The sequence below is a fragment of the Aptenodytes patagonicus genome, chromosome 7, assembly GCF_965638725.1.
Source record: "Aptenodytes patagonicus chromosome 7, bAptPat1.pri.cur, whole genome shotgun sequence".
Classification (NCBI taxonomy): domain Eukaryota; kingdom Metazoa; phylum Chordata; class Aves; order Sphenisciformes; family Spheniscidae; genus Aptenodytes; species Aptenodytes patagonicus.
The window spans coordinates 63,158,416-63,182,759 of record NC_134955.1 but is presented as its reverse complement, the minus strand read 5'-3'; the positions used below and the strand labels follow the sequence as shown (position 1 = coordinate 63,182,759).

The window sequence follows — 24,344 nt, the reverse complement described above, 5'->3', positions numbered from 1 at the left end:
CTTAGGACCCTGGTATTCAAGCAGTTGGAAAGTATTTCTGAATCTCAGGGCAGCTTCTGTGGCTCAACTGAGTAGACACAGGGCAAAGAAACCTTATCTACTCTAATGAGGAGTTGCAACATATGGAAATGTGGCTACATAAGATGGTTGGTTATAGAAATGTATTGAAGAAGCTCAAGTGATACAGTGCTGCTGGGATTCCAGAAAATATCAAAGCTATGGGAAAGCAGCAAAGTTAAAAAAAACTGGTTACAGAAAGGCTGTTGAAGAGAATAGATACCAGAAGAAAAAAAAAAAGACTCCGCCTTTAATATTTGCAGTTTTGCTCCCCAGCCCTCTTTAGTCACCTTATGAATACATCTGAAAATAAAACTGCTTGGCAACTGATTTTCCCCAGAGAAAGTTAGGTGCAACAAACATCCTTACCTATGAATTCGTTTCTGATTTGTGTCCTTGTTCTTAGCTCTTCTTTCCCCAGTATGATGGCATTGATAGCACTCAGCAGCGTCACCATGTACGGCACGTTATCTGTGTTGGAGAGCTCATTCATTATGACACTGAATCGATACTGCTGGTTCTTCACACTCTGTTAATAACACAAGTGATATTTCTGTTCAGACAGTTCAGAAATGTCTACCGCTTTGCTGCAGGCTCTCAGGTTTAAGAATTAGCATCTTAAAACCTCTCAGTTTATCCCACTGTGCACAAGACAGGAAGATACAGGTAAAAGCAGCACCCCTCCATTATGTAGCAGGGTCTGGTTGGCAGAGAAAGTCAGTGAAACTCCCCTTGGATCCCTTTACGCCTTCTGATAACTGATGCACCTACCTGAGCTTGTGGCCAGTGAAACCCATGGATGTGGCACCATCTATTTTGTTAATCTGGTAGTGCTTTTCCTGCCAGAAAGGACCTTGTGGTTGGCAGTCATCTGTCCAGACAAGTCACAGAGCAGCACCATGGACTTGTGCTGACCAGGCCAAATTTCCTACAGTTTTCACCTTATAAATCCCTGCCTCTCTTACCAAAATGATGCAAAATGACTTTCATTCCCAGCCCTTTTCTGTGGTATATGAATCTATCTGCATGGATCAGACCAGAGCCGTACCTCCTGCTGCAGCCCAACACTTGCCTTGTAATGGTCCAGGGCATCCAAAGCCAAAGCGTGGCCATCTGATGAGTAAATGCACAGTGCAGCCAGGAGCTCAAATACTTGCTTTTTGACCATGACATTAGTTGTGTCAAGTGCTGGAGGAAAACCAAACCAAAACAAAAAAGAATTTATAATGACACTAATGTTCTGAATCTCAGTGTCTTCTGCTACATGGCTTTATAACCAGTGGTAGAAAAAAGACTGAAGGAGTGGAGCCACTACGTGGAAGATGGGAAGAGAAATATCCCAATGTACAGATATCCCATCCCAACAGCATTATGTGATAGTAACTTCCAGTGGGAACAGTAAATGCTACAGGTACCCTACTGGCATTTTGGTGCTGCTTGTAGTTGTTCATCTCTTCCATGTACCAGTGGCATGCTGCAACAGCGGCCAAGATCTCAGCACTCACAGTCACACATTTTATTTCCCATTTTCACATATGGGTATTTTCTAGAACAGCAGATGAACCATTTTCCTCAATTAATGAGTCTTATTTTTAGTGCAGAAACACCCAATATGCATATCAAGTAGGCCAATTGTTCTAACCAGTCCCCATGTATTCCCTTTTTTACTACTCTTTCTCTGTGAGCCCTGGGAGCTGGGAGAGAGTGGATTAGGCCATCTTATTTTTCCTTTATTAGTGCACAAAGAAGGTCGACCGCTGAAAAGCCCAGGGTGCCCCCCTGTTTTTCGCAGCACAAAAATGCCAGCTCTGTATTTCACACTGGTTAAGAAAAGGCAGGGTGGAGAGGAAGGAAGAGGACTTCAAAACTGAAGAGGGGAGCAAGCTAGCTTTCAGACTAAATGCATTTTAAAGAGCTATTAATAAGGGTTTCTGGGCACAGCTGTGATCTCAGCTCTGTGGAGCAGCACAGAAGTTATCCTCCCAGCACCACCATCATTAAGTGCTGTATAATAAGTTCTAGGAGATGTTCTGACGAGTTTCATACCTAATGACGAGCCAAGTGAATGGCAGGAGAAAGTAAGTGGTATTACCTACCATCTTCTAGAAGGAACAGACTGAGCAGCACAGAGAACGGGCTCTCTTGAGTCTAAACCATGCCACCCTCCCTCCTCTTTACAGGCTACAAATCTCCAAGCCCTTTCAACTCCTCTCCCTCTGCCCTTGGGGCTCACAAAGTCTAAATAGCAAATGTCTGCTGACAACTGAAGAGTCGAGGACTTCTCATGCCCGCACACAGCTAAGACTGGGTTTATCCCTGGCTTCTCAGTGAACTATGAAGACATTTGTGTGGAAATGAGCCCATCTAAATAGCATTGAGTGGCAAAGGCAATGCCATTTCCAAGCAATATTATTTTAAAGAAGAAAACAATCTCTTTCATTAATCAGCTTGCAACAACTTGCAAGAAGCCTGGTGCAGGGCGGGAGGATAAGCAACAGAAAAGTCCCGCCCCATACCACATGTGATGGGTGAAGCAGGAAGATGTCTTCTCACCTTGGAAAAGTTTTCTGACGTAGCCCTCGTTGTTCACAATGTATTCGATGCCTTTGTGGGAATTCATGACTGCTCGCACACAGTTAATGCAGGTGAGCTGAAGCAAGGCATCAGAAATCCTGGCCACTCCTCGCCCCGACAGCCTGTCCAGGGCCTCCAGGAGGAGGTCCAGCCCGCACAGCTCCAGGAACTGGACCATCCAGGCATCGTCGCTGTTCTCCAGCCGCTTCTTCAGCCCAGAGTAGTTCACCACCGATGGCATTTGCAGGAGACGGATGCACAGCTCCGGCTCTGCGTTTTCCAGGTTGGCCTCTGACTGGTCCGTCTCCTGGGGTCCGAGTTTCTCCTTCAGGGCAGCCCACTTCTTGTGGGCACCTTCCTTTTTGATTGACATCGTGAACAGTTTGTCCTGAAAGAAAAAGAAAAGACAAAGTGAGAAGTTTGTCCGGACTGACCAACAACTTTCCGGCAGCCCTGGTTTTCCTCCTAGCAATCGGGACGTAAAGCTCAACTGCAGCAGGTCTCTGCTCCTAGGCCAGCTCTCCAGCACGCAGGGCACACACTGGAACCAGTCTTCTGTTGAAGAAACTCAATATATCCCCTCCTTAACCACACACATTACATGCAGGCCCTGAAAACTCTGTAGAGAGACTCTTAGCCCATCTAAGCCAGCAAATACAGCTTTAAAAGTAGCCAATTTACACCAGTCAATAGCCACTACCTATTTTCATGCAACGAAAGGATAAGGTTGGAAGCAGCATTATCAGCTCTGAACTCCTTATGCCCGTTAAACCACTTTAAAATCTCACTGTGCTGGAGAGGCTGTGCAGTTTCTAAGCATTTGTAATGGGATGGAGAAGTCATTTTGAGCATATCCTGCTCATAAGAGCATCCGATTACCGTTATTTTTTGCTTTTGTTTCTTTTGACTGATGCGGAGGTTAGTTTTATAGCACTCACTCAATCTCTTCCTGTCTGCTGTAATAGCAAATATGTTTGCAAAATATGGTGCTTGTGCGTGATAATGTGAGAGCCTGACAGGCTGCAAGTGGAGGGACAGCAGCGGAAGGCTATGAAAACAGCAGTGCGTCTTTTTGGAGATGGGGAGCATCTCTTCAAGGCCCATCTCCCTGGAGCACATGGCCTGTCTCAGCCATGCTGTTAGCAGCAAGGAGGGTGAGGTCCTGATTCAGCACAGAGAAATAGCAAAGCCAAGTCTAATTAACCCTTGGTGCCAAATTTTACGTTTTTAGGCAGGATCCTTATTTTTCAGACCCGTAGTGATTAAGTTATACAACGCAAGTCCTTTTCAAAGCTGAATGCAATCATTTTAAAGCTGAATTGCCCCCAGAGAGGGCAGTTGTCCCACGGAAGGGGGACAAACCTGGGGCTGGCTGCTGGACCCAAAGCCAGCTGCTAACGCTACCTCCCTTCCCTGCTGTGCCACCGGGACCTCTGCTTCCCTGAGCTGGTGAGCCCGCATCGAGCTCAAAATAACCTGGGGGCCAGTTGGCCCCCAAAACCCAGCACTTGGGGGACTTACGGGATTATAGGAGAGTCTTGCTTTCCCTTACCAGCTCCAGCACAAGGGCTTCTAGCCCTGCAGCGCATAGGGAAAAGGCTTGAAAAACCTAAATTGAGAGTCTCTGAAATTTTTCCCAGAAAGCAAAGATAAAGGACAGACCATTTACGACAGTTAAAGCCTGCCTTCTGATTTTTCCTGGGCACTGCACTGTTGAGAAAGGTCCCGGCTGCTTCGCTGCAGCAGAGCCGCATGGCTTCTGGTTTACCCAAAAGTCTCATTTTGGCAATCACCCTTTGGCAAATATACAGCCAAAAAGTTTGCTCGCTAATTTGTGGTAGGCATTTAGGGCATGATATTACAGGCCTAAACATGCCTCTTGGAAAGATGAAAGGTGCGGTGGGATAGGATATTCAAGAGAGCTCAGACAGTTCCCCTGGGGCAAGGTGATGGTGGGACTCTCTGGCAGGGGCGTTCAGCTCACAGCTCACAGCATCAAAGGCTGTGCTGAGTAAGGGTCAGGGGGTGGTGGAGTTAGCCGGATATGGTCACAGAAAATCCTTTTAGAGAGCTCTGGTGAAACCCTGTTGCAGAGTTTCCCTTTCCTTCAGTGGGGAAAGAACTGGCCAAGCACCCAGTTATTCGCTGTTCTGTTATCTGAAAAAATGATGAAAAACGTGAAGTTGCGAATTTACCATCTGAGAACACACTGTACAGCTGAAAAGCAATAAAAGGGGCCATATAAAAAAACCACAAAACCCAAACAACAAACCCTCCTGCCAAAGTACAGGCTTGAGTTTCTAAGATTGTCACCACTGCCTGCAGCCCAGAGCCCTTACTCACTCCTGGTAAAATTCATGTTGGAGTTAGTCACCCCCAGTCGCTCCTCTGCACCCAAGCCCAGGAATTTGGGTTAGGCTCAATGCACAGGAGAAGAGAAATCCTCCCTCCCCGGAGGGAGAGAAGCAAAAGTGTCCTGCCCCAGGGTCATAGCCCTGGTGCTGGGGCAGCGTCCCACACCTCTCACTGCAGTGAATTTACAGTCACGGGCTGGAGAGGTGCTCCTAAGGAGCTGCGGTCAAATCCTGCCCTGTGCTGTGCATGGAGCCCAGCAGTCCTCTTCCAGTGCCTGCGGGTGAAGACCTTCAGCACGGGGCAGTGCTGAGGACCATCCAACCAGGGTGGAGCACAGCTCATCCTGCCCAGCTCCGTTCTTTGGTGGCTTCCCCAAAGACCCAAGATCCTTCAGCCTCCTGCCTGGGAGGAGGAATCCACTGTCCTGGATTTTTTACTTCTGCACAGGGGATCGGCACAAAACCAAGGGCTGGCAGCAGGGCCAAGCCCTGGCTCACTGGGTGGGACTCATCCCTCCTCTTGGCTCTGCTGTAACCCACACTCTTTCCCCTCCCCAAAGTGAAAGTGTGCACTGTCCTGGTTTCGGCAGGGATAGAGTTAATTTCTTTCCTAGTAGCTGGTACAGTGCTGTGTTTTGTATTTGGGACAAGAAAAAAGTTGATAACGCACCGATGTTTTAGTTGTTGCTAGGTAATGCTTACACTAGCCAAGGACTTTTCAGCTCCCCACGCTCTACCGACTGAGAAGGCTGGAGGTGCACAAGAAGCTGGGAGGGGGCACAGCCAGGACAGCTGACCCCAACTGGCCAAAGGGACATTCCATACCATGGGACGTCATGCTCAGTACATAAACTGGGGGGAGTTGGCCGGGGGGGCCGCTGCTCGGGGACTGGCTGGGCATCGGTCGGTGGGTGGTGAGCAATTGTACCGTGCATCACTTGCTTTTGTGTATTATTATTATTATTACATTATTATTATTATTTTATTTCAATTATTAAACTGTTTTTATCTCAACCCACGAGTTTTTCTCACCTGTGCTCTTCCAATTCTCTCCCCCATCCCACCGGGGGGGCGGGGGGAGTGAGCGAGCGGCTGCGTGGTGCTCAGTTGCCGACTGAGGTTAAACCACGACATGCACCAAGCAGAGAATCTGGTTTTGAGCACCGTGTGCGCACAAAAGAGCCTCGTGGTCCCGCCGGGTGAGAAAGCCTGGAGGTGGTCGGTCCTCCCGGCTCATGCCCGGGCTCTGCCCTGCCTGGAGCTGTGCTGGGGCTCGTGCCGTTCAGGCGAGAGGCTGCAGAAGTAGCTGCCGACCGCAAGCTCCTTCTCTCTCAGCATGCCTTCTTTTTATACTCAGCAAATCACTTCTTTTATTTGCATATGACTCAATGTTTCTTATTGAACGAGATGATAACAAAGCAGGCTGGCTTTTTGCTCCTAGTTGTACAAATACTTCATTATATATCGTATCAGATACAGAAAGTCAGAGAGATTGTAATAGCATTATTGACCTCAGGCTTAGCTGATTTCTGAAAATTAAGCTCAACCAGTGCAACAGGAGACAGGAAATACCGACAGAGCATCCTGTTTACCGGTGGATTTGTTCTGAATTATCCTTTCCTCCCCACCTGCTCCGCACAGATGTGAAGAGATGAGAAACAAACCCAGGCAGGTACCTGTCCAAACAGTACCGGCTTGTGTTTTTATGCACTAAGCTGAACAAATTGGATTGATTAAATATTCTTTCCCACAGAGAGTGCACTCTTCTTGTAGGGAAGAAAAAAAGACGGCTAATGTATCTAATTGCAAAAAGGGAACAAAATAAATGGGAGCTGTACTATATAAATGCAAAGGAAATAAATATGGAGGAAACCGCAGTACGATTCTGCAGATGGTGTGATAAATCTGTTTACAAACATGGATATGAGCGATATATAATGAATGCAACATCTTTCCATATTTTCCATGAAGCACAGTGTTGCAAAGTCACTCAGATTCATCCTTAAAGGGCTGGTAGTTTCGCCTTTTATCTCTGACCACAGGAGCTTATTAGCAGGTAAATGATCTCAGCAGAGTGAGACAGATACGGGATTAAAATGGAACGCATCTATCTGGCTGTCTCACAGAGGCCATTTAGACTATGCTGGCTGAGGAAAGGAAAGCCCCCTGACAAAAAGAGACAAGGTGCTAGAGTTAAAAGGCTGAATACATCTTGCCTCCTGCCAGCAGAAGGGCATGGGGAGCTTTGCTTTTTGCTGTCCAGGCCATAGAGGAGGATGTGATGGTGGAAGCAATGTCCCCAGCCTCTGTGTCCGACCGTGCTTGCAGCACCCGTGGTCTGCCCTCCCCAGGTACGCGCTCGGCTTCGGTACTAAGTGCTGCTCCCTAGGGCACATCCTGACGGTGCATCTGTGCTTCCTGCTGTGGGGACACCCACAGCCCACAACATTCACCGTGATAAACGCACCCCCCTCCTCATCTTGCTTCTCACCCTCAGAGGCTGGTTAGGCCTGATGGGGAATGACAACTAAAGAAGCATCAATGTACAAATACTCTTAATTTGAAGAGACTCCCTTGGGAAACATAAAGGCATCATAAAGGCTCGTCCTCTTGCACCTGGCCACAGCAACACTGCGGTTCATGGTGCTAACTTTTTGGATCATTGGGTTTGCAAAGCTGTGATGTTCCCTGCATCCATCCAACCCAGTTCATAAAATTTCCTCCTCCTTTGTTTTTGAATCAGGTGCTTCCCAGATTCAGTTTTCTGTGCCCCTCTGTCCTTCAAGTCAGCTCCTAGGGAGATGACATCTGTGGGAGATAAATCAGGGTACGTCAATACTTTCTCCATCCTGTGAAGCTGTGGAGAACAGAGCTGCACAGCACAGCTTTCAGTCTAAATTATTACATGCCTCCAGGATGACATGGATCACAGCAAGGACCTGGGAGGACATGTAAAAAGAGATTTCTAAGAGCAGCTAAGTATAACTAAGTGAAAACAAAAGGGAGAAAAATTACAGGCCAAAACCATTCTGATTCTTTGGGAGCAGACCCGCTGCCCATGCTGCAGGATGGGGGGTCGTGAGGGGGAACAGCAGCTCCTTGCTGCCCTTTGAAGACTGATCCCATGTGCTGCCCTCGCAGTCCTCCGCCTCCCTCCGCAAGGCTTCTGGGGCACACTGCTGGCCCCTAAGAAAAGCTCTTTTTTTGCTGCTCAGCCCCTCCTCCCTTCCATGCCTGTTCCTGGCACTCAGGAGCCCATTCTGCCTGGCTGACTGCTCATGATAGGTTTTGCTTCTGGGTAGTTCCAGTTTTCACTCTGCTGCTGGGAATATGCCCGAGCCTTTGTATTTTGCAACATGTCAGACTACTCAGTCACTAAAAAGAAACAACATCCTGGCTTTGTGCTTTCCAAAACCATTTCAAGAAGCGTGATGGGTTTGCTCCTCCTCTCCTCTTGCTTTCATTTGTACTATTGTGTTTTCCCGTGCAGTGTCTGAACAGCTCGCGTACATACAGGCTAATGAAATCATCCGTGTACGTACAGGCTAATGAAATCATCCTCCCACGCACCGAAAGAAGTAGGGGGGGACCACAACTCTCCGTTTTAGAAACGAACCTGACCCCTTAGTGTGGGGCCATTAGCGTCGGTAGGAACCGGCAGCATTCATAGTCTCCCAGGGGAGTTGACGGTAAGGGTATAGTGGGAAATTGGGGCATGCAAACAAAAGGCATGGTTTGCCCAACAGACCTTGCCTCAGCATGCAAACCAACCGCTGCTCCGTCCTTTTTCTGCCATGGTCAGTAGCCTCAGTCACCTTCAAATCTAGGTATTCTTGATCCTCAGCTGTATCAGAGGCAAGAATGAGTGATTTATGCTTAAAAAATTAAAAGGTCTTTGAATGAGTGCCCAATCTTGCTCTGCGTTACTGAACAAGGCCTTTGACACCGTCTCCCACAGCATTCTCCTAGAGAAGCTGGCGGCTCACGGCTTAGACAGGTGGACTCTGCGCTGGGTCAAAAACTGGCTGGACGGCCGGGCCCAGAGAGTTGTGGTGAATGGAGTTCAATCCAGTTGGCGGCCGGTCACGAGCGGTGTTCCCCAGGGCTCAGTACTGGGGCCGGTCTTGTTTAATATCTTTATTGATGATCTGGATGAGGGGATTGAGTGCACCCTCAGTAAGTTTGCAGACGACACCAAGTTGGGCGGGAGTGTTGACCTGCTCGAGGGTAGGAAGGCTCTGCAGAGGGACCTGGACAGGCTGGATCGATGGGCCCAGACCAATTGTATGAGGTTCAACAAGGCCAAGTGCCGGGTCCTGCACTTCGGCCACAACAACCCCATGCAGCGCTACAGGCTTGGGGAAGAGTGGCTGGAAAGCTGCCCAGCAGAGAAGGACCTGGGGGTGCTGGTCGACAGCCGGCTGAACATGAGCCGGCAGTGTGCCCAGGTGGCCAAGAAGGCCAATGGCATCCTGGCCTGTATCAGAAATGGTGTGGCCAGCAGGACTAGGGAAGTGATCGTGCCCCTGTACTCGGCCCTGGCGAGGCCGCACCTCAAATACTGTGTTCAGTTTTGGGCCCCTCACTACAAGAAGGACGTCGAGGTGCTGGAGCGTGTCCAGAGAAGGGCAACGAGGCTGGTGAAGGGTCTGGAGAACAAGTCTTATGAGGAGCGGCTGAGGGAACTGGGGTTGTTTAGCCTGGAGAAAAGGAGGCTGAGGGGAGACCTCATCGCTCTCTACAACTACCTGAAAGGAGGTTGTAGCGAGGTGGGTGTTGGTCTCTTCTCCCAAGTAACTAGTGACAGGACGAGAGGAAATGGCCTCAAGTTGCGCCAGGGGAGGTTTAGATTGGATGTAAGGAAAAATTTCTTTACTGAAAGAGTGGTGAAACATTGGAAGAGGCTGCCCAGGGAAGTGGTGGAGTCCCCATCCCTGGAAGTATTTAAAAGACGAGTAGATGAGGCACTTAGGGACATGGTTTAGTGGACATGGTGGTGTTGGGTTGACGGTTGGACTCGATGATCTTAGAGGTCTTTTCCAACCTCAATGATTCTATGATTCTATGATTCTAAGTTCATGAAGTCTCCAGCACACTATGCTTTGCTTCGGCACAGCCCACGTGTGAGGCGAATAGGAGCTCTCACAAAGCAGCCTGGGTCGGCTGTGTCCTCAGAGGTGCTGCATCGTTACAGGGAGCATTTTGTCCTTAGCAAACAAGGGAGCACGGACACGCAGCCCGCCGTGGCCGGTGGGCAGGAGCTGTGCCATCCACGTGCTGGCTGGTGGTGGCACGGAGCTGGCAACGGCTTCTTCTGGCAGCAAACTCCCAGAAAAGGACTTCAGCGTATAGACAAAAAGGACCATGGCCATACCGGTATAAATGTATATGCATTTTGCCAGTATAGCTTACTCTTTTACAAAGAAAGGAAAAACACATTGTCCTGATTCAGTCCCGCCCACCACTATTAGGGTGCCGTGTGCCAGCACAGCTTCTCTCTCCTGGGCAAATATAAGCTATGGTATCATGTGACGTCTTGCACAAGTGGTAAGTGTGTCCATTCAATATGTATTGGTAGTGGTGGGGTTACACCAGGATTAACTACACTGGTAAAAATAATCACCGGTGCCTTCTTCCTCACCAGTAAACAAACAAGTAAATAAATCATCAGGCTGATACAAATCAAGCTCAAGTGAGATGCTCAGGGATGTTTATGTTAGGATCTTCAGTGGCTATGGTCTAAAGCCTTATTTATATTTAAAGGTTGCACTAGCTTACCTTTAAATGGGTTTAAAAACACTCTTTGTTACAACAGTAACTCTGTCTGAGATGCTCAATAACCAATTTAGCCTGGTAAGCCAGGTTTAAATCAGGCTGCTGCAGCCGTCAGGCCTTTGCTGCAGGAACGGCCACTGCCATCGGGGAGACCTGGCCAGAAGCAAGGTGCCAGCCTTCCCTACCTGTTTGAATGCCAAGCCAGCCGAACCAATTTAAAAAGCCTTCCATGGTGGATACAAGCCCTGCGGCATCCTCGCATGCTACCACAATCTTCGGAGGCACGGTGGATTTCAGGTTGGAGGGATGCCAGGTGGCAGCCAGCACTCACCCCATGCAGAGGGTGCCGGCTCCCAGCCGCGCTGCAGCAAATGGGGCTGCAAAAGCTTCACCCCAGTCTTGCCGGGGCTTCCTCCCCGCTGTCATTAGCGGACCACAGAAGCCAGCGAGGCGTCCTGACCCCAGCCGGAAAGGAACGGGACTCAGGTCCGGATCCCATGAAAATCCTGACGGGGTGTAAGGCGGGTCCGGAGGCCTCCCCGCTCCCTGCTCCAGCGCCCACATGCTCCGGCATCCACCCTGCAGCAGCTATTCCAGCATCATTTGGCATTTTGGGATGCAATTTATTATTATGATTTTGGGGTCACATGAGAAGCAGAAACTGTTACCCAGCAACATGGACAGTGCCGTGGTAACTTTCTAAGACTCTCCCGGTTCCCGCTCAATGGGAAGCTGTCACACAAACAGATATTATGACAGCCAAAAACCTTTTATTGCTTTTTTGTTTGTTTTTAAACACCTCTGCAGGATGCCACGAGGACAGAGAAAACGGACAGAGGAAAGAATTCCTACCTCAGAGCTGAAGCCAAATTATTCTCATCTCTCTCGCACGAAGGATCCTTCTCGACTGGCTCCCCAGCCAGCTCATTTTCTCCTTCTCTGCCAAGCAACCTTCAGTCAATAAAGTCTAAATCCCTGAATGAGCGTGTCTGCAAATTGCACGCTCTAAGAAAGTTCAACAGGATGTCAGCGTCTAATAGTATGTAAATACCAGTCTTCGGAAAGGTGCAAGCAAGGGACTTTTCTGTAGCCTCCAGGAAGGGCATTTGCATGTCATTTGTCACCCCCCTCATTCACTCCACGCTGGTCACTGGGAGGGCAACAGTTCCCCATGGGCTGGGAAGGAGGGAGGCTTGTACCGCATCGCACATCCATCTGCCAGCATGAGAAAGCAGTCCTGGCATGGGGTGACTCAGAGCAGGGAAGTGATCAAAGCAGGGAAATGATCTGGCAAAGGAAAGGAAAAAAAAAAGGAAAGAAAAAAAAGAGGAAGAAGGCTGGCCGGGGTGGATGGGATGGAGAGCGTGGGGGTGGCAGGCGGTGGGGACAGCCCCTTGCGCCTTGCATCAGCCGTGCAGGGTTTTCTGGCTTTGTGGCACTGGGGCTTTAAACACTGCAAGATCTCAGAGGTCTTTGAAACACTGGGAGAGCCAGGACAGCTTAAAATAAGGAGGATGTCTGACCCAAGGCTGCTTGACAGCTAGGAGAGGGGCGGCACAGCAAAGGTTGGAGGCTCAGGCAGCAACCCCCTGGGCAGGGGCTTGATGACGGGAATCCTGCTCTCACCAAGGCACCCCTATGGTCCCGCTGAGCTTTGGTCCAGCCTGGCTTTTATGGGCTGAGCAGGCTCTGAGGACTTTAAAAGCTCTTTTTAACAGAAAACATCTCTGCGCCTTCCTGGTCGAGATTTCATGTGGAAACTAGTTTGTGAGCCACAGCTGTAAAATGCACCCATTCAGCCCCTCAGGAGGTGTTAACCGAAAGCCAGTTATTATTAAATTGTGATTATTTCAACATGGCCCTTTTGAGCAGAGACCTCCTGCCTGGCTCAGGGTAGCAGTTAGACTTCAAATACTGTTTTTTTTCTTTCTCCGTGAGGCCTCTACCCTGAATTGAACCCCCTAGATCAAAAGTTGGAGCCCACAGCAAGAGTTTTCCTGCCTTAGTGGGGAAACTCAACCCTTGTGTACGCGAGCACAGCCCCACCAATATTAGAAATACACTGATCTCTCTGCCCTTCGGTCCAAATTCAGCTAGCCTTTAAGAGACGAACTTGCCTGCGTGCTTTCTAATTAAGGCAGTTTCACCATAACAATTCAACGTCCAGGGAAATGACTCTGCACAGCTCCCCATCCTGCTGTAGGAAGCACTCTGAGGGCGTGTTTATACAATCCAAGACAAACATTAATTCATGATGGGTTTTACATCAGTGAATGAATTTCACTTTACGTTACGTGCAGTGCTGATGTGTAATCCTCAAGTCCTGAAAAGATTAGTCACTAATCTGGTTCTTGGGAGCAGGATGGGGCTCACAGCAGGTTTTGGGTAAAAAAATAAAAAGTTAAGAGAAAAAAAATTCCTGCAAAGGAAGGATTGTTGATGTTGCAAATTCCTGTCCTCGCAACCACGGAAGAAACTTAAAGGGCTATCAGCTCCCATCATGTTTCATCTGAAGCCTGGACCTGTGAGATATGCCAGAAATGTTTGTGTTCTTAGAAAGGCTGTGTCGTCTCCCACATAAAAAATAAGCAGAAGCAAAGAAATCGGGCTAAAAAGCAGAAAAAACAGTTCCAGGGCTGCTCTGCGGGTCCCATGGCAGATTAACAGCAGCAGCAATGGGCAGTAGCTGAGAAAAATGAGGGGGTTTGGATCCCAGCTCCTGCTCCCAGCTCGTGCATCACTTGTGCTGCTTCCAGGTGTTTGCAGCCCTGCCTGGCTGCTGCAGGCAGCTGCCCGCGCCCTCGCCACGCTCTAACGCCAGCCTGTGTGGGAGCAGCTTGCGGACGGATGGGTGCTTCTGCACCCTGCCAAGCTCGGCCCCCAGCTGAGGTCCATCGACCCGACTGTCCGTAACTTGGCCCTAGCAAAGGCGTTTGCTTTTCATGGCACGACCAGAAAGAGTCCACGCATGGGGTTGTGTTTCTTACTGAATGCTTTCGGGCACCGCCTGGGGAGAGAGGGTTTCCTCGGCACCCCTGGCCTCCTCTGGAGGAAGCAGCGGCAGCCCCATGCTGATGTGGTTGGAGAGGGGTGCCAGTGGGGAGTCCGAAGACTTATCTCCCAGGAGAGCTGAGTGCTGTGCTGGGGAGCAAAGACTTGCCCCCGAAACCACAAGGATGTAGGATGTTAAGGGTGTAAATCCTTTTACGGATACATCCCTTTATGTCAGAGCTTCTGTCCCAGCAACTTTGCTTTCAGGTTGCTCAGAGAGGGCTAATGGTTTTCCCCCAGCAAATCAGCCCAATTTTACCCCAATTTTCTAGCAGATGATTTGGTGGTCCTCTGAACAGTATTATATCAAAATCAGACAGATTAAATCAAGAACTGAAAGTTTAGTCCCATGTTATGTAAAGAAGAGCCGAGACCCTCTACAGCTCCAGCATTGCTCCACTGCCTCTGGATCACAGCGCAGTGGCTCCCCTGCCCACACGGTGGGTCCACGAAATGCAGGAATCTAATTAAATAGAAATAAATACACCCCATTTGCCCTTAGGAATTAGATTATTCCTAATTACAGCAATCAGTGTCTTCTCGCTACTCTACATTTATGTGACAAATCAGCTCCCATCCCAGTGGCTTTTAAGTTGTGTCAAGGATTTTGGAAAGGAGACACCCAGCTCATTTCTGGCTGGCAGGAAGAGATGCCAGCCAGAGGTCTGCTGCGATGGCTCTTTTTAGGTGATCCTGCCTAAAATGCCTAGTATCATCCGCTACTAAATTACTAAACATCAGCACAGCCAGTATTCAAGAATTACAGGTATAATATTCGCTTCCACATCTCTGTGACCAGCTTGTTGGGTACCGCGGCTCCTATGGAGCCAGTGAAGACAACCATGTCTTTATAGGGGAAAAATTAAGATACCAGGAAGGAATCTGGATAATTCAACAACACTCCTTCGTTAATCTGAGAACTGAACTCTGCGTTAAGCAATCAGAAGGACCAGTGTCAAAGAAAGTGCTGAAAGGGCACTGAAAGGGGGTTTGGATAGATGAAGACACACAAATTTAGGGGGAAAGCCCAATCCTCCCCCTGCCCACAAGGAAGGGAAGATGTCTGGCCTTTGCAGCATGATCCTGTGCCACGGGGACGTCAGGAAATGCCAGAGGAGCTGCTGGGGAGCAGATGGGGTGCGCCAGCGATGACCTTCCCAGGCGCTGGGAGAACACAGTGAAAGCAGCCGGTTTGCTCCCTCCTTGGGGAGCAGAGACATCTGAGCATCCTCAGGAAGTCACGGGAGCAAGATGGGAGCTGCATAGCTGACTGCTCGCTCTTCTGCTTACTGAATTTCTCTGCTCTCCTTGGAGACTGACACCCCTCCAGCCCTCTTGTCACAGACCAACTCTCTGACTGCTTTTCTGCTGGATACATTCACTTTAGATGATGCTATGAGAAGAAAAAAAAAAAAAAAGCCTTCTGAAGTAGTCTTTATCTGATGGATACTTCAGATAATGAAAATAAAGGACTCTGCTACTGCCAGCACACACATATTTCCGGGAACTTTGTATTTAATGGGGTCGATCTGCTTTAAACATCCAAAACATTCGCTCTGCAGCTTTTTTGGTAGGCAGTTTCTGTAACAAAAAACATCCTGTTTTGGGGAGGGTGCTTCCAGCCAGGGAGACTACTCCATTAACCGTGGGGAACTCGCAGCTTGCTTTGGACGGGCAACGACAAAATTTTCTGTCAAAAACCCAAACGGCACCAGCAGTTCTACCCAGAGCAAAGGGCACAGACCCATGCACGGGTTTCTAAAGGATGTATGTGCTCCCAAGCACAGGCTGAGTAAAGAGCCTGATGTTTATTCAGTTTATTTATCCTGCGTATGTATATTACACCCACGCTAAGGTTGCAGGGGAACCGCTTAGGAATTGCCAGGATGAAGGCTGCCCAGGCGGCTGAACTCTGCTCCCTTGCACACATACTGGTGCTGCAGTAGTGAGAAGATGTAATTACAGAAAAAAGACCTTTTGAGCCCTGCCCCAGAGGGAGAGTGGCAGGCAGGTCCTGTGCTGGTTTTAGCCATACGCCTCCTGCACAGGCACAAACCCTCCTCACTTGCACAAGGATGAAGATCTTCGGGCAGGGAATAGCTCTTCCCTGAAAAACGGTGTGACAGAGGAGGTCCGCAGGTGAAAGGGTTGTAGGCACCACTAAGCCAAAGAGCTGCTTGGATCCATATCAGCATTTACGGACGTCCCTGCTGAAAAAAGCTATGGAGACACCAGAACGGTGCACAAGGAAGCAGCTTTTTCCATGCTGCAAACGCGACTCCTTCCCATCGAGATCAGCTTTTCCATTCAACCGCTGATGAATCATGGTGGCTGGTATCTCACCTGGTGAACAGCCCAAGAGCAAACATCCTGAATGTTTTTGTTCAGATAAGGCTGAGCATAGCCTGGATTCCTACCGGCACAGGCAAAGTGCATATTGCACACGTTAAGGAGAACAGGCCCAGATACTGCCAGGTACTTTCCTGCGAGCTTGTCTGAATATGAACGTTATTAAGAGTAACCAGGGAACATGCTTAGCTGCTAATTAAAAAAGTTAAGCATTTGAGCCGTTTAAAATAAATTCTTGCACAGAGCAGAAGAGTGGCTTAGCATGATTTCAAAACTAATCCACTCCAAAGATGCTTTCAGACTATTTTCTCTACTGCTGGGTGAAAAAGTTTCAAGTCCCTATTTTATAATCCAGTAATCCTAGAACATTGGCTGGCTTAACCCTTCACTTTGCTACAGTACTTGGTCCAGCTGTTTCGAGAGGACCTAAAGCTGTCAGTCTAAAAAATCTCTTTCCAGTTCTAACCCCCAGTCTTAGAATTAATGTGAAAGGATTTTAATATGGCCCAATCAGCTGGAGGTTTATGATGAGATATTATCATGCTGGGGCAAAATGACCTTACTATACATAGGCCTAACTTACATGCAAGGTATCTTATACCAACACTTTGATCTCTTTTAGTTTTTCCTATGTAATATTTTAAATCACTTTAGAAACAGGTAGTTGATAGTGTTTTTTTCTGTGCAAAGAAATCAGTTGTTTAGTCATATCCTCAGGTTTGCATAGTCCAAAGAGCTGCAGTGCTTTATGCCAGCCGAGCATGTGGCTGTCATTGATCTTCAAGAGAAAAATCACTATATTTATCTGATAAATAAATATACAACTAATATTAGGATATCATTTTATAAGTGATTCATCTCTACACATATGGCTTGTTCCAACACTTGCTTACAAGTGTTATCAGAACAGGGGTTTGGGAATTGCAGGCTTGTAAATCAATTTAGCTTTGTGATAGTCCTTTCCCTTACCTTTCTTCTAGACAAATAGAGGCCATATTTAGGGCTTGGTAATGGTTATGTAGGTTCAGGGCATTTCCAGTAATGGAAATCACAAAACCCAGAATTTATCCCTAGGCTTATAAAAGAAGCCTCAGGACTGGGTAAATACAAAATAACTCATGAATATTGGACAGCTTGTTCTGAAATGTGGAACTACAGCCCATCAGCGCATAAACAAGCGATCAGAGCCAAGCAGGCTGGAAAGCAGCCTTCAGCGGAAGAAATGGAGCAGCTCAGCCAGGCTTCAGATGCAAGCTACTCGGGGAGCCGGGTACCACATCAGCATGATGTAAACCAGAAGGGAAACAAGTTATAAAATGTATAAGGGAATAAAAATATTTGTTCCGCAGTTCACCTTCATGGCAGGCTCAAATTTACACCACTTGTCATATAAGTCAAGAACAAGACACGTTCACAAACACTTCCCAAACTGCAGACCCCACCGCTGAACTGCCAGGTAAACATCACAACCCATGTTTTCTTTTTCCATGCAAACTTTTTTGCTCCGGCTCAGAGCACATTTGCTTTACTGCATTGTACACACAGCTGAAAGTTAAGCCGACCAACTCTAAAGGATTTCTTTTTTTTTTTTTTTAAAAATAGCAGAAGTAATTAATCTGCTTCAGAGAATGAATCAGCCTTTCCTGAGCTAGAAACGCACAAAGGAGGAGATTGTGGCTGTTTCTGGGGCGGGAGGGAGGCTTACTCACACAACCAACGCAGCGGAGGCAGCTGCCCAGGGTCCACAGCTGTGGGCAGCAAAGGGGGCAAAACCCCAAAGCCGGACCCCAGAACCCCCCGGTCCCACCCCATGCACCTGAGGGACCCGCTGCACCAGAGGGAATGAGCTCAGCGTTGGGCAGCAGCGCTGCAGCGTGGCTGGAAGAGGCGGGCCAGTGCAAGACTAATGTTACGGGGTGGGCTGTGCGGCTTCGCCTCTCCTCCCGCAGTCCCCCTGGGTCCCATAGCCAGTCCCTTCACCCGCACAGGGGTTGCACCCGCTCCTCGGAGTAAACTCCTTGGCAGCAGGGACCATCTTTTACTTAGGTGAAGTACTTTGATCTGGGCCAGGTGGTGGAAAGAGCTGATTTGCCACGGCTTGGTTTCTTGGTGGGCTGTGGGAAGAAAACCATCGCTCACAAAAAGCTGCTCCCTTGTACTAGGGGAACTTCTGTTTCCACCTGGGGCCTCTGTCAGAAAATAACACTAACGCTTAGCTCGCTGCTTTCAGTGAACACCGTGCAATGACTTAACAGAAAAGCAGGACAGAGGAGAAGTAGACAGTTTCCAGATAGGGGAAATCAGCACAACAGCAGCAGCACGGAGATAGCTGCCTTATTAAAAATAATGCAATTGAACTGATAGAGCGGAGGGTAACAAAGTTATTTTCTAGCTACACTGACACAAACAGAGCCGCTCACCAAAGTTATAAATAAATAAATAGAAATTATGCCATCCTCATTCATCGACTCGGAGAGAGGAAAGGGGCTTTGCTGCAGCCTGGGGCTGCTGCCGCTTCCCTCCCTTCATCCCCTCCACCTGCCGGGGCAGGTTGGAGAGGGGCTGTGTCACCAGCAAGGGCCAAGCTCACCGTGCAGCCCCTGGGATGGGGACGGGGCTGGCACGTCCCCTGCGCGGCACCAGCCCTGCCGGGGGGTAAGGGGGACCAGGCAGCCCCGACTCCCCATGGAGAGGCTCGCTGCAGAGCAGACGGGAGCTGAGCAGACCTGCGGGTCTCCAAATTCATCTGACCTCCGCAAGGGCAAAATCACCAACATTTTCCATTTTAAACTAGAACTAAATTTAGAGGTTTTATGGGTGCAGCATGCCTCCTTTCCCACACTTTCCTGGAGTGATCTCCAAATTCCTCCGCTGTCCTTGCTCGTTAAAACGTGACTCAGCTCTCCCAGCTGGAAATGTGGGGACAAACACAGTCCCGAGGTGGCCTGCTGCCATTAGTGGTATCCTGCTTCGGCATTAACCATCAGCTTGGGAGCAGCAGAGGCAACAGAAGGCTTTGCAAGTTTGATCTGGGGAGAAATCAGTGTTATTGAATCTGTGGGTACTCTCTGAGCAGCTATGCAACATATCAGCTGGAGTTTCTCTCATGTCCCTTTTGGGAAAGTCCTCCTAGCACCAAGGGCTGACACAAGGGAGCAGCACGAGGACACCTGCACAACAGACTCTAATGGAGCAGCAATGCAAAGAGCAAATTCCTCCTCTGCCCTTAAACATTCCCCCAAATTAATACCATATACACCTCAGCCGAGGCAAAATAATGGTCATGGTAAGAAAAACAAATGGGAAGACAATGCAAAATAGCACCACCTGGTGACACCTACTATAACCATGCCAAGTTGAACACTTGGCACCAACAAGTAGTTGGTGTAGTACCAACTACAAAATTCGGCAGTTCTTCATTTGCCTTTACTTTTTTTATTGGACATAGTGCTGGAGCAATGTCCCTTCTGAAGTGAGCTGTTCCTTTTAGGATACTAAACCATTTTGGAATTGGCTGAGTGACTCTAATGCTGGGATGAGGACTTCATCCACTGGCTCTCAGTCCTCCTTCTGCCTTTGCCCAACCTCCTGTATCAGCTCAGTAGGTTTCCCAGAGCACCTCAAAGTACACCATTAAATGCTACAGAGCTTTTTGCAAACACTATTGCTTGCTTAAGATTTTCATTGATCTGTGTTTTCAACATTCCCAGCAGTTTGAAATGTCAGCTCAGGTATCAAACTAGTAGAAACAACTGAATCTGTGAACAATACCTGTTCATTACATCAAATAGAAAAACTATCACGCTGTTAGACCCTCTCCTGATGCTTTCAGCAGATGTGAAAGGCTAGGCTGACAAAACGGCAACAAATGTTCACCTGCCACATTGTACAACCACTTACTTTTAACTGCAGCCACTCTTGCAGATGCCAGGCTATGACTCAGGGGCTCACGAGCTCCACACACCCTCTTCCTATTTGTTTGCACATTCAGTTCCGTAAAATCGGCTCCTCGTCTACCACTGACAACATCTGGTAGCAATCATAAGGCTTGGCCATTGCTCACTAGTTATTTTTTCCTAGGAAAAAGGAACCAGACGATACTTGGCCTTGATGAGGATCCTGAGTGGCACTGAGAAGTCGCACAAATGTCATGAACCCTTTTTTGAAGCATTCCTGTATGGCACTTCGTTCCAGTTCGTACAGCATGCCTGAAGAACTGGAACAACTGGAATGCCATGACAACCCTACACCAGACCTACCAGCACGATGCCGCCCTCCGTTAGGAGAAAGCCGAGGCTCAAAATTTGACATAACTTTTTTTCCTTCTCCCAATTTGGTCTTAGCATCTCGGTCGACAGCACGGGACCCAAGAGCTCTCTGTGTAATTAAAATACAGATTGTTTGCCACTGAGAGCGCCAAGTGCTTTTTCTATCCACTGGGAGATGAAGGCAGCCTCTGCAGCACAACGCTCACAAGCACTTTATGATAAACTGCTGCACATGCAATGCTGACAAACACTGGAATAAACTTGAGTTTGGCGGATAATACCAAAGGGATTATAATATATTAGGTCAGAAGCACATAGTCATTCTCGAGCCTCCCTCCTGCACTGAACACCAGGGGTATCACGCTGCAGGGCTGTATCTACCTTCTGCAAAATATGTAGCTATTTTTCACCTAGTTAGATAAAAAGCCATGTACAATGTTAATGAATGGAACAGGGATAACTCTTGTCATATGTTTGTCTGCACCTACCGACTGCAGTATTTTGCACCGAGAAGAGCTGGATTTGTTCAGTGCTACTGTGTGATCCTATGAGTTGACTTTGTTGATTCAGTGGGTAGTATTTCCTCTGAATCATTATTGATAGACCTTATTGCAAATATTAAGAGTGAAGATATTCAACTGGGAGTTAAATCTGAGCTCAGATATGAGCACTGAGTTTGTCTGAAGTTCCCCCAACTGTTTCAGCCCTACAACTACTGTTCACTGCCTAATCTGTGGCATTGTGTTGCTACCCACTGCCAAATTACTCCCATCTTCTACTCATGGTTGGTCAGGGTACAATGGTAGGATTAAAAATCTCTCATCAACAGAATAATTGTTGCAGGAAAAAAAATAATAATTGAAGACATGGAAGTAAATGGAGGGGAAAGGGGGACAAAATGCAGCTTAGTTTGCTTTGATAAGAACAATTTTCTACTCAGTTGCTCCGGGAAACCTATCCAGCATACCTGGCACACAAGAAGGGGGTAGAATTCAGCTTCCAACACATTTGAAATGCAGCCACTTGCTATGCAGCCCACAGTGAAACCAGGAGTTAAGCCATGAAAGATGAAAATTTGTAATAAATAGGGTACAGACCTAAAAGGATTGGACAGCCAGTCCCACGGAAGGGGTCAGTCTGAGTTTGGCAGGGGTCACCACCAAAAGTGAGGGAGACCTCATCCTACTTAACGTCTCCCTTCACAACAGAGCGAGTGGGAGAAAGCTGGGAGAATACCGCACCAGCATGGGGATGCGATAAAACAGGGATTAACAAAAGGGCTGGAATAAGATCGGATCCGACAGCAGAAAACAAAAGTCAGATGGACACCTGGGGATGAAAATCCCAATTTCCCACCCTCATCACAGGACAGGAGGAGCCCGAGGAGGAGGTTAATTGCAATACCTACCAGGTGAGGTATTTATTTCTAGGTGAGGTGTCAAAGCACGAGAGGCACCGGATGGACCTCTGCGCCTTGCAGCTCTGCTCATCCTCGGTGAAGTCAGAGAGCGAGAAGCCCAGTGTAGGACTGCCAGGGATCAGCAGAAGCCGGAGCCTGCTTCATGAAAGCAGATGGCAAGTTCTAGCTTGTTTGGCATTGCTCAGTGAAGAGAAAAGCATGCAACTCCTATTTCTATACTGATAAGAGAGAAAAGCATCAGACTGGGAGAACTAAGCAATCATAGTGCAAGAACAAAGTAAGAGAAAGCCATATATTGGGAAAAAATATTATAGTATCAGTTCAGTAAAGTTCTGAAACTTCCCCTTCCCAGGAGACCAGGAACAAATGAATTACAGTGGTGTGCAATAAGGCGTAATATCATTCAGTGCTTAGATTTGCTGACCTGCCAGGTCCCTTCCTGTCCTACATTTAGATTATCTTTTACACAATGGGTCTTGTACGCTCGCATTTTTGAAGCAATATTCTTGGACAACAGCCTAGAATGGGATTATTAACTTATAACAGGACAAAAAAAATCACATCTGCTCATAGGTTCCTGCAATCCCCCCCCTGCCCACAATTTTGGCAGCCACTGCTCCTTCATGTAGTGGAAAAACAAGCTGAAGTGGATGGAAGAGAAATGAGATTAGTGGCCAGACAGCCCAAAATCTGAGCAAGTTCAGTAGGACGATTGCAACCTTACTGTAACTCTGCTGACTCCAACTTTTCTTTTTAACTGACTTAGGCCAGAAGTTTCCTCACAGTCTACCAGGGAGCCTGATGTGTTTTGCAGCCAGCAGGTTTACTCAGAGAAATTCCCCAGTCTTAGGAATCCGAGAAAAACAAGATACAATTCACAGTGCTGATCTGGTATGGGGAGGGAGGACTATGAACACCGTTTTGGGGCATTTCTCCTAAGATCAGTGTATCTGAGCACTCCTTCCCTGCCCCCAAGCTCTGGAATTCAGCTCCGGGTGCTGATTTTGCAAGAAGCCACTTCATCATTGCAGAGCTATTGAGCAAAAGGGAGGATGAGGCAGAAGAGAAGTATGTGAGTAAACCCGGGCAGGACTTGGGAGACCTTGTCTGAAAACCACTGGATAATAGAATCTTTCAAAATAAAAGCCTAAAACCGGCCCAGCCCCAGGAGCAGACACAGCAGCCGTACGCTATATGCTAGTAGATGCACTGGCACACCCAGGCACAGCAGGACCACATCCCGCCTGCACATCACACCATCACACCTGCAATCTGGACCACGGTGCACCTACACGTCATACCGTCCGTTGTAACTGCAATCAGGACCATGTCACACCTATACATTGCGTAGTTGCACCTGCGATCCGAACCACATCCAGCCCGTACATGGTATCTTCACAACTGCAATCCAGACCAACTCCCACCTGTATGTTGCATCGTCGCACTTGCAATCTGGACATCGTCCCACCTATACATTGCACTGTTGCATCTGCAATCCGGACCGACTCCCACCTACCCGATGTACTGTCAAACCGGCAGTCGGGACCACGTCCCAGCGATGCGCTGTACTGTCACACCTGCAGCCCAGCCCAGGTCCCACCTACGCCTCCCTACCGTCGCACCTGCAATCCCCCCTGCCGCTCAGCCAGCACCTCTCTGCAGCGCCGAGCCACGTCTCCGAGCAGCCTGCGGAGCTGGCGGGGGTCTTTCCTCCCTTGATACCAACCCCGTCTCACCGGCTGGGACCGGGGGAGACCCCCGGGGGGGGGATGCCCAGCCGGGCTGCAACCCCGGGAGAGGGGGGATTCAGCCCAACTTCTCCCGACCGAGAGGACCCCGCTCCCGCGATCGCCCCCGGCGGGGCTCAGCCTTACCGCGGCGGCCTCCTGCGGGCGGGGGGCGGCGAGGCGCGGCGCGGCGCGGCGGGCAGCGACCCTCCGCCGGCGCCCGCAGCCGCCGGGCTCTGCCCGCCCGCGGGAGCCGCGCCCGGTTCCGGGGCGGAGCGCGGGCGGCGCGGCGGGGCGGGGGGTCCGGATCGGCCCCGGCGGGGAAGTTTCTCCCCGCCCGGCGAGGGATCCTGCCGCGCCGCCCCCGCCCCGGCGCCCAGCCGGGGGTAACCCCGACGGCAGCCCCGGCCGCCTCCCCCGGGCTCGCCCTGGCAGAGGTCCGGGCAGAGCCTCCCCGAAGCCAACGTGCTGCGTCCCCCTCGCCGCAGAGGGGTCCCGACCCCCCCGGGAGGGATCCCCCCTTCCTCCTGTCGCCCGTGGGCATCCCGGAGGCAAGCGCTGCCTGCCGCCCCGGCAAGAGGCGTCTTACAGCCCGAGCTGCTCGTTGCCCCGGCATGTGCACCCCGAGCCTGGCGAGGGGTCCCTCTCTGTTCCGGGAGGGGGCTTGAATCCGCGGCCCGGGGCTGGGAGGTTAGTGGGGAATCACGAAAGCTGGGGACAGGCCACTCAGGCGGTCAGAGACCCCAGGGACCCTGCGCCCTCCTCTAGG

The 24,344-nt window shown here is 49.3% G+C and overlaps 1 protein-coding gene across 5 annotated transcripts in view; it reads right to left on the bottom strand.

Moving 5' to 3' along the window:
- The window catches only part of INF2 (inverted formin 2), a 45,204-nt gene extending 21,446 nt beyond the window's left edge, over positions 1 to 23,758 (bottom strand). For 4 of the 5 annotated variants that reach the window (XM_076345562.1, XM_076345564.1, XM_076345565.1 and 1 more), the window contains exons 1-4: positions 23,723 to 23,758; positions 2,611 to 3,019; positions 1,130 to 1,245; positions 427 to 586 (exon numbers count right to left, since the gene is read on the bottom strand). In XM_076345562.1, the coding sequence (XP_076201677.1) occupies positions 427 to 586; positions 1,130 to 1,245; positions 2,611 to 3,004 (670 nt within the window). In that variant the 5' untranslated portion in view covers positions 3,005 to 3,019; positions 23,723 to 23,758. Of the gene's footprint in view, positions 1 to 426; positions 587 to 1,129; positions 1,246 to 2,610; positions 3,020 to 21,836; positions 21,898 to 23,722 lie in introns of those variants that run through there. The other variant, XM_076345563.1, reaches the window with a different exon arrangement.
- Between the last annotated feature and the right edge of the window lie 586 nt (positions 23,759 to 24,344).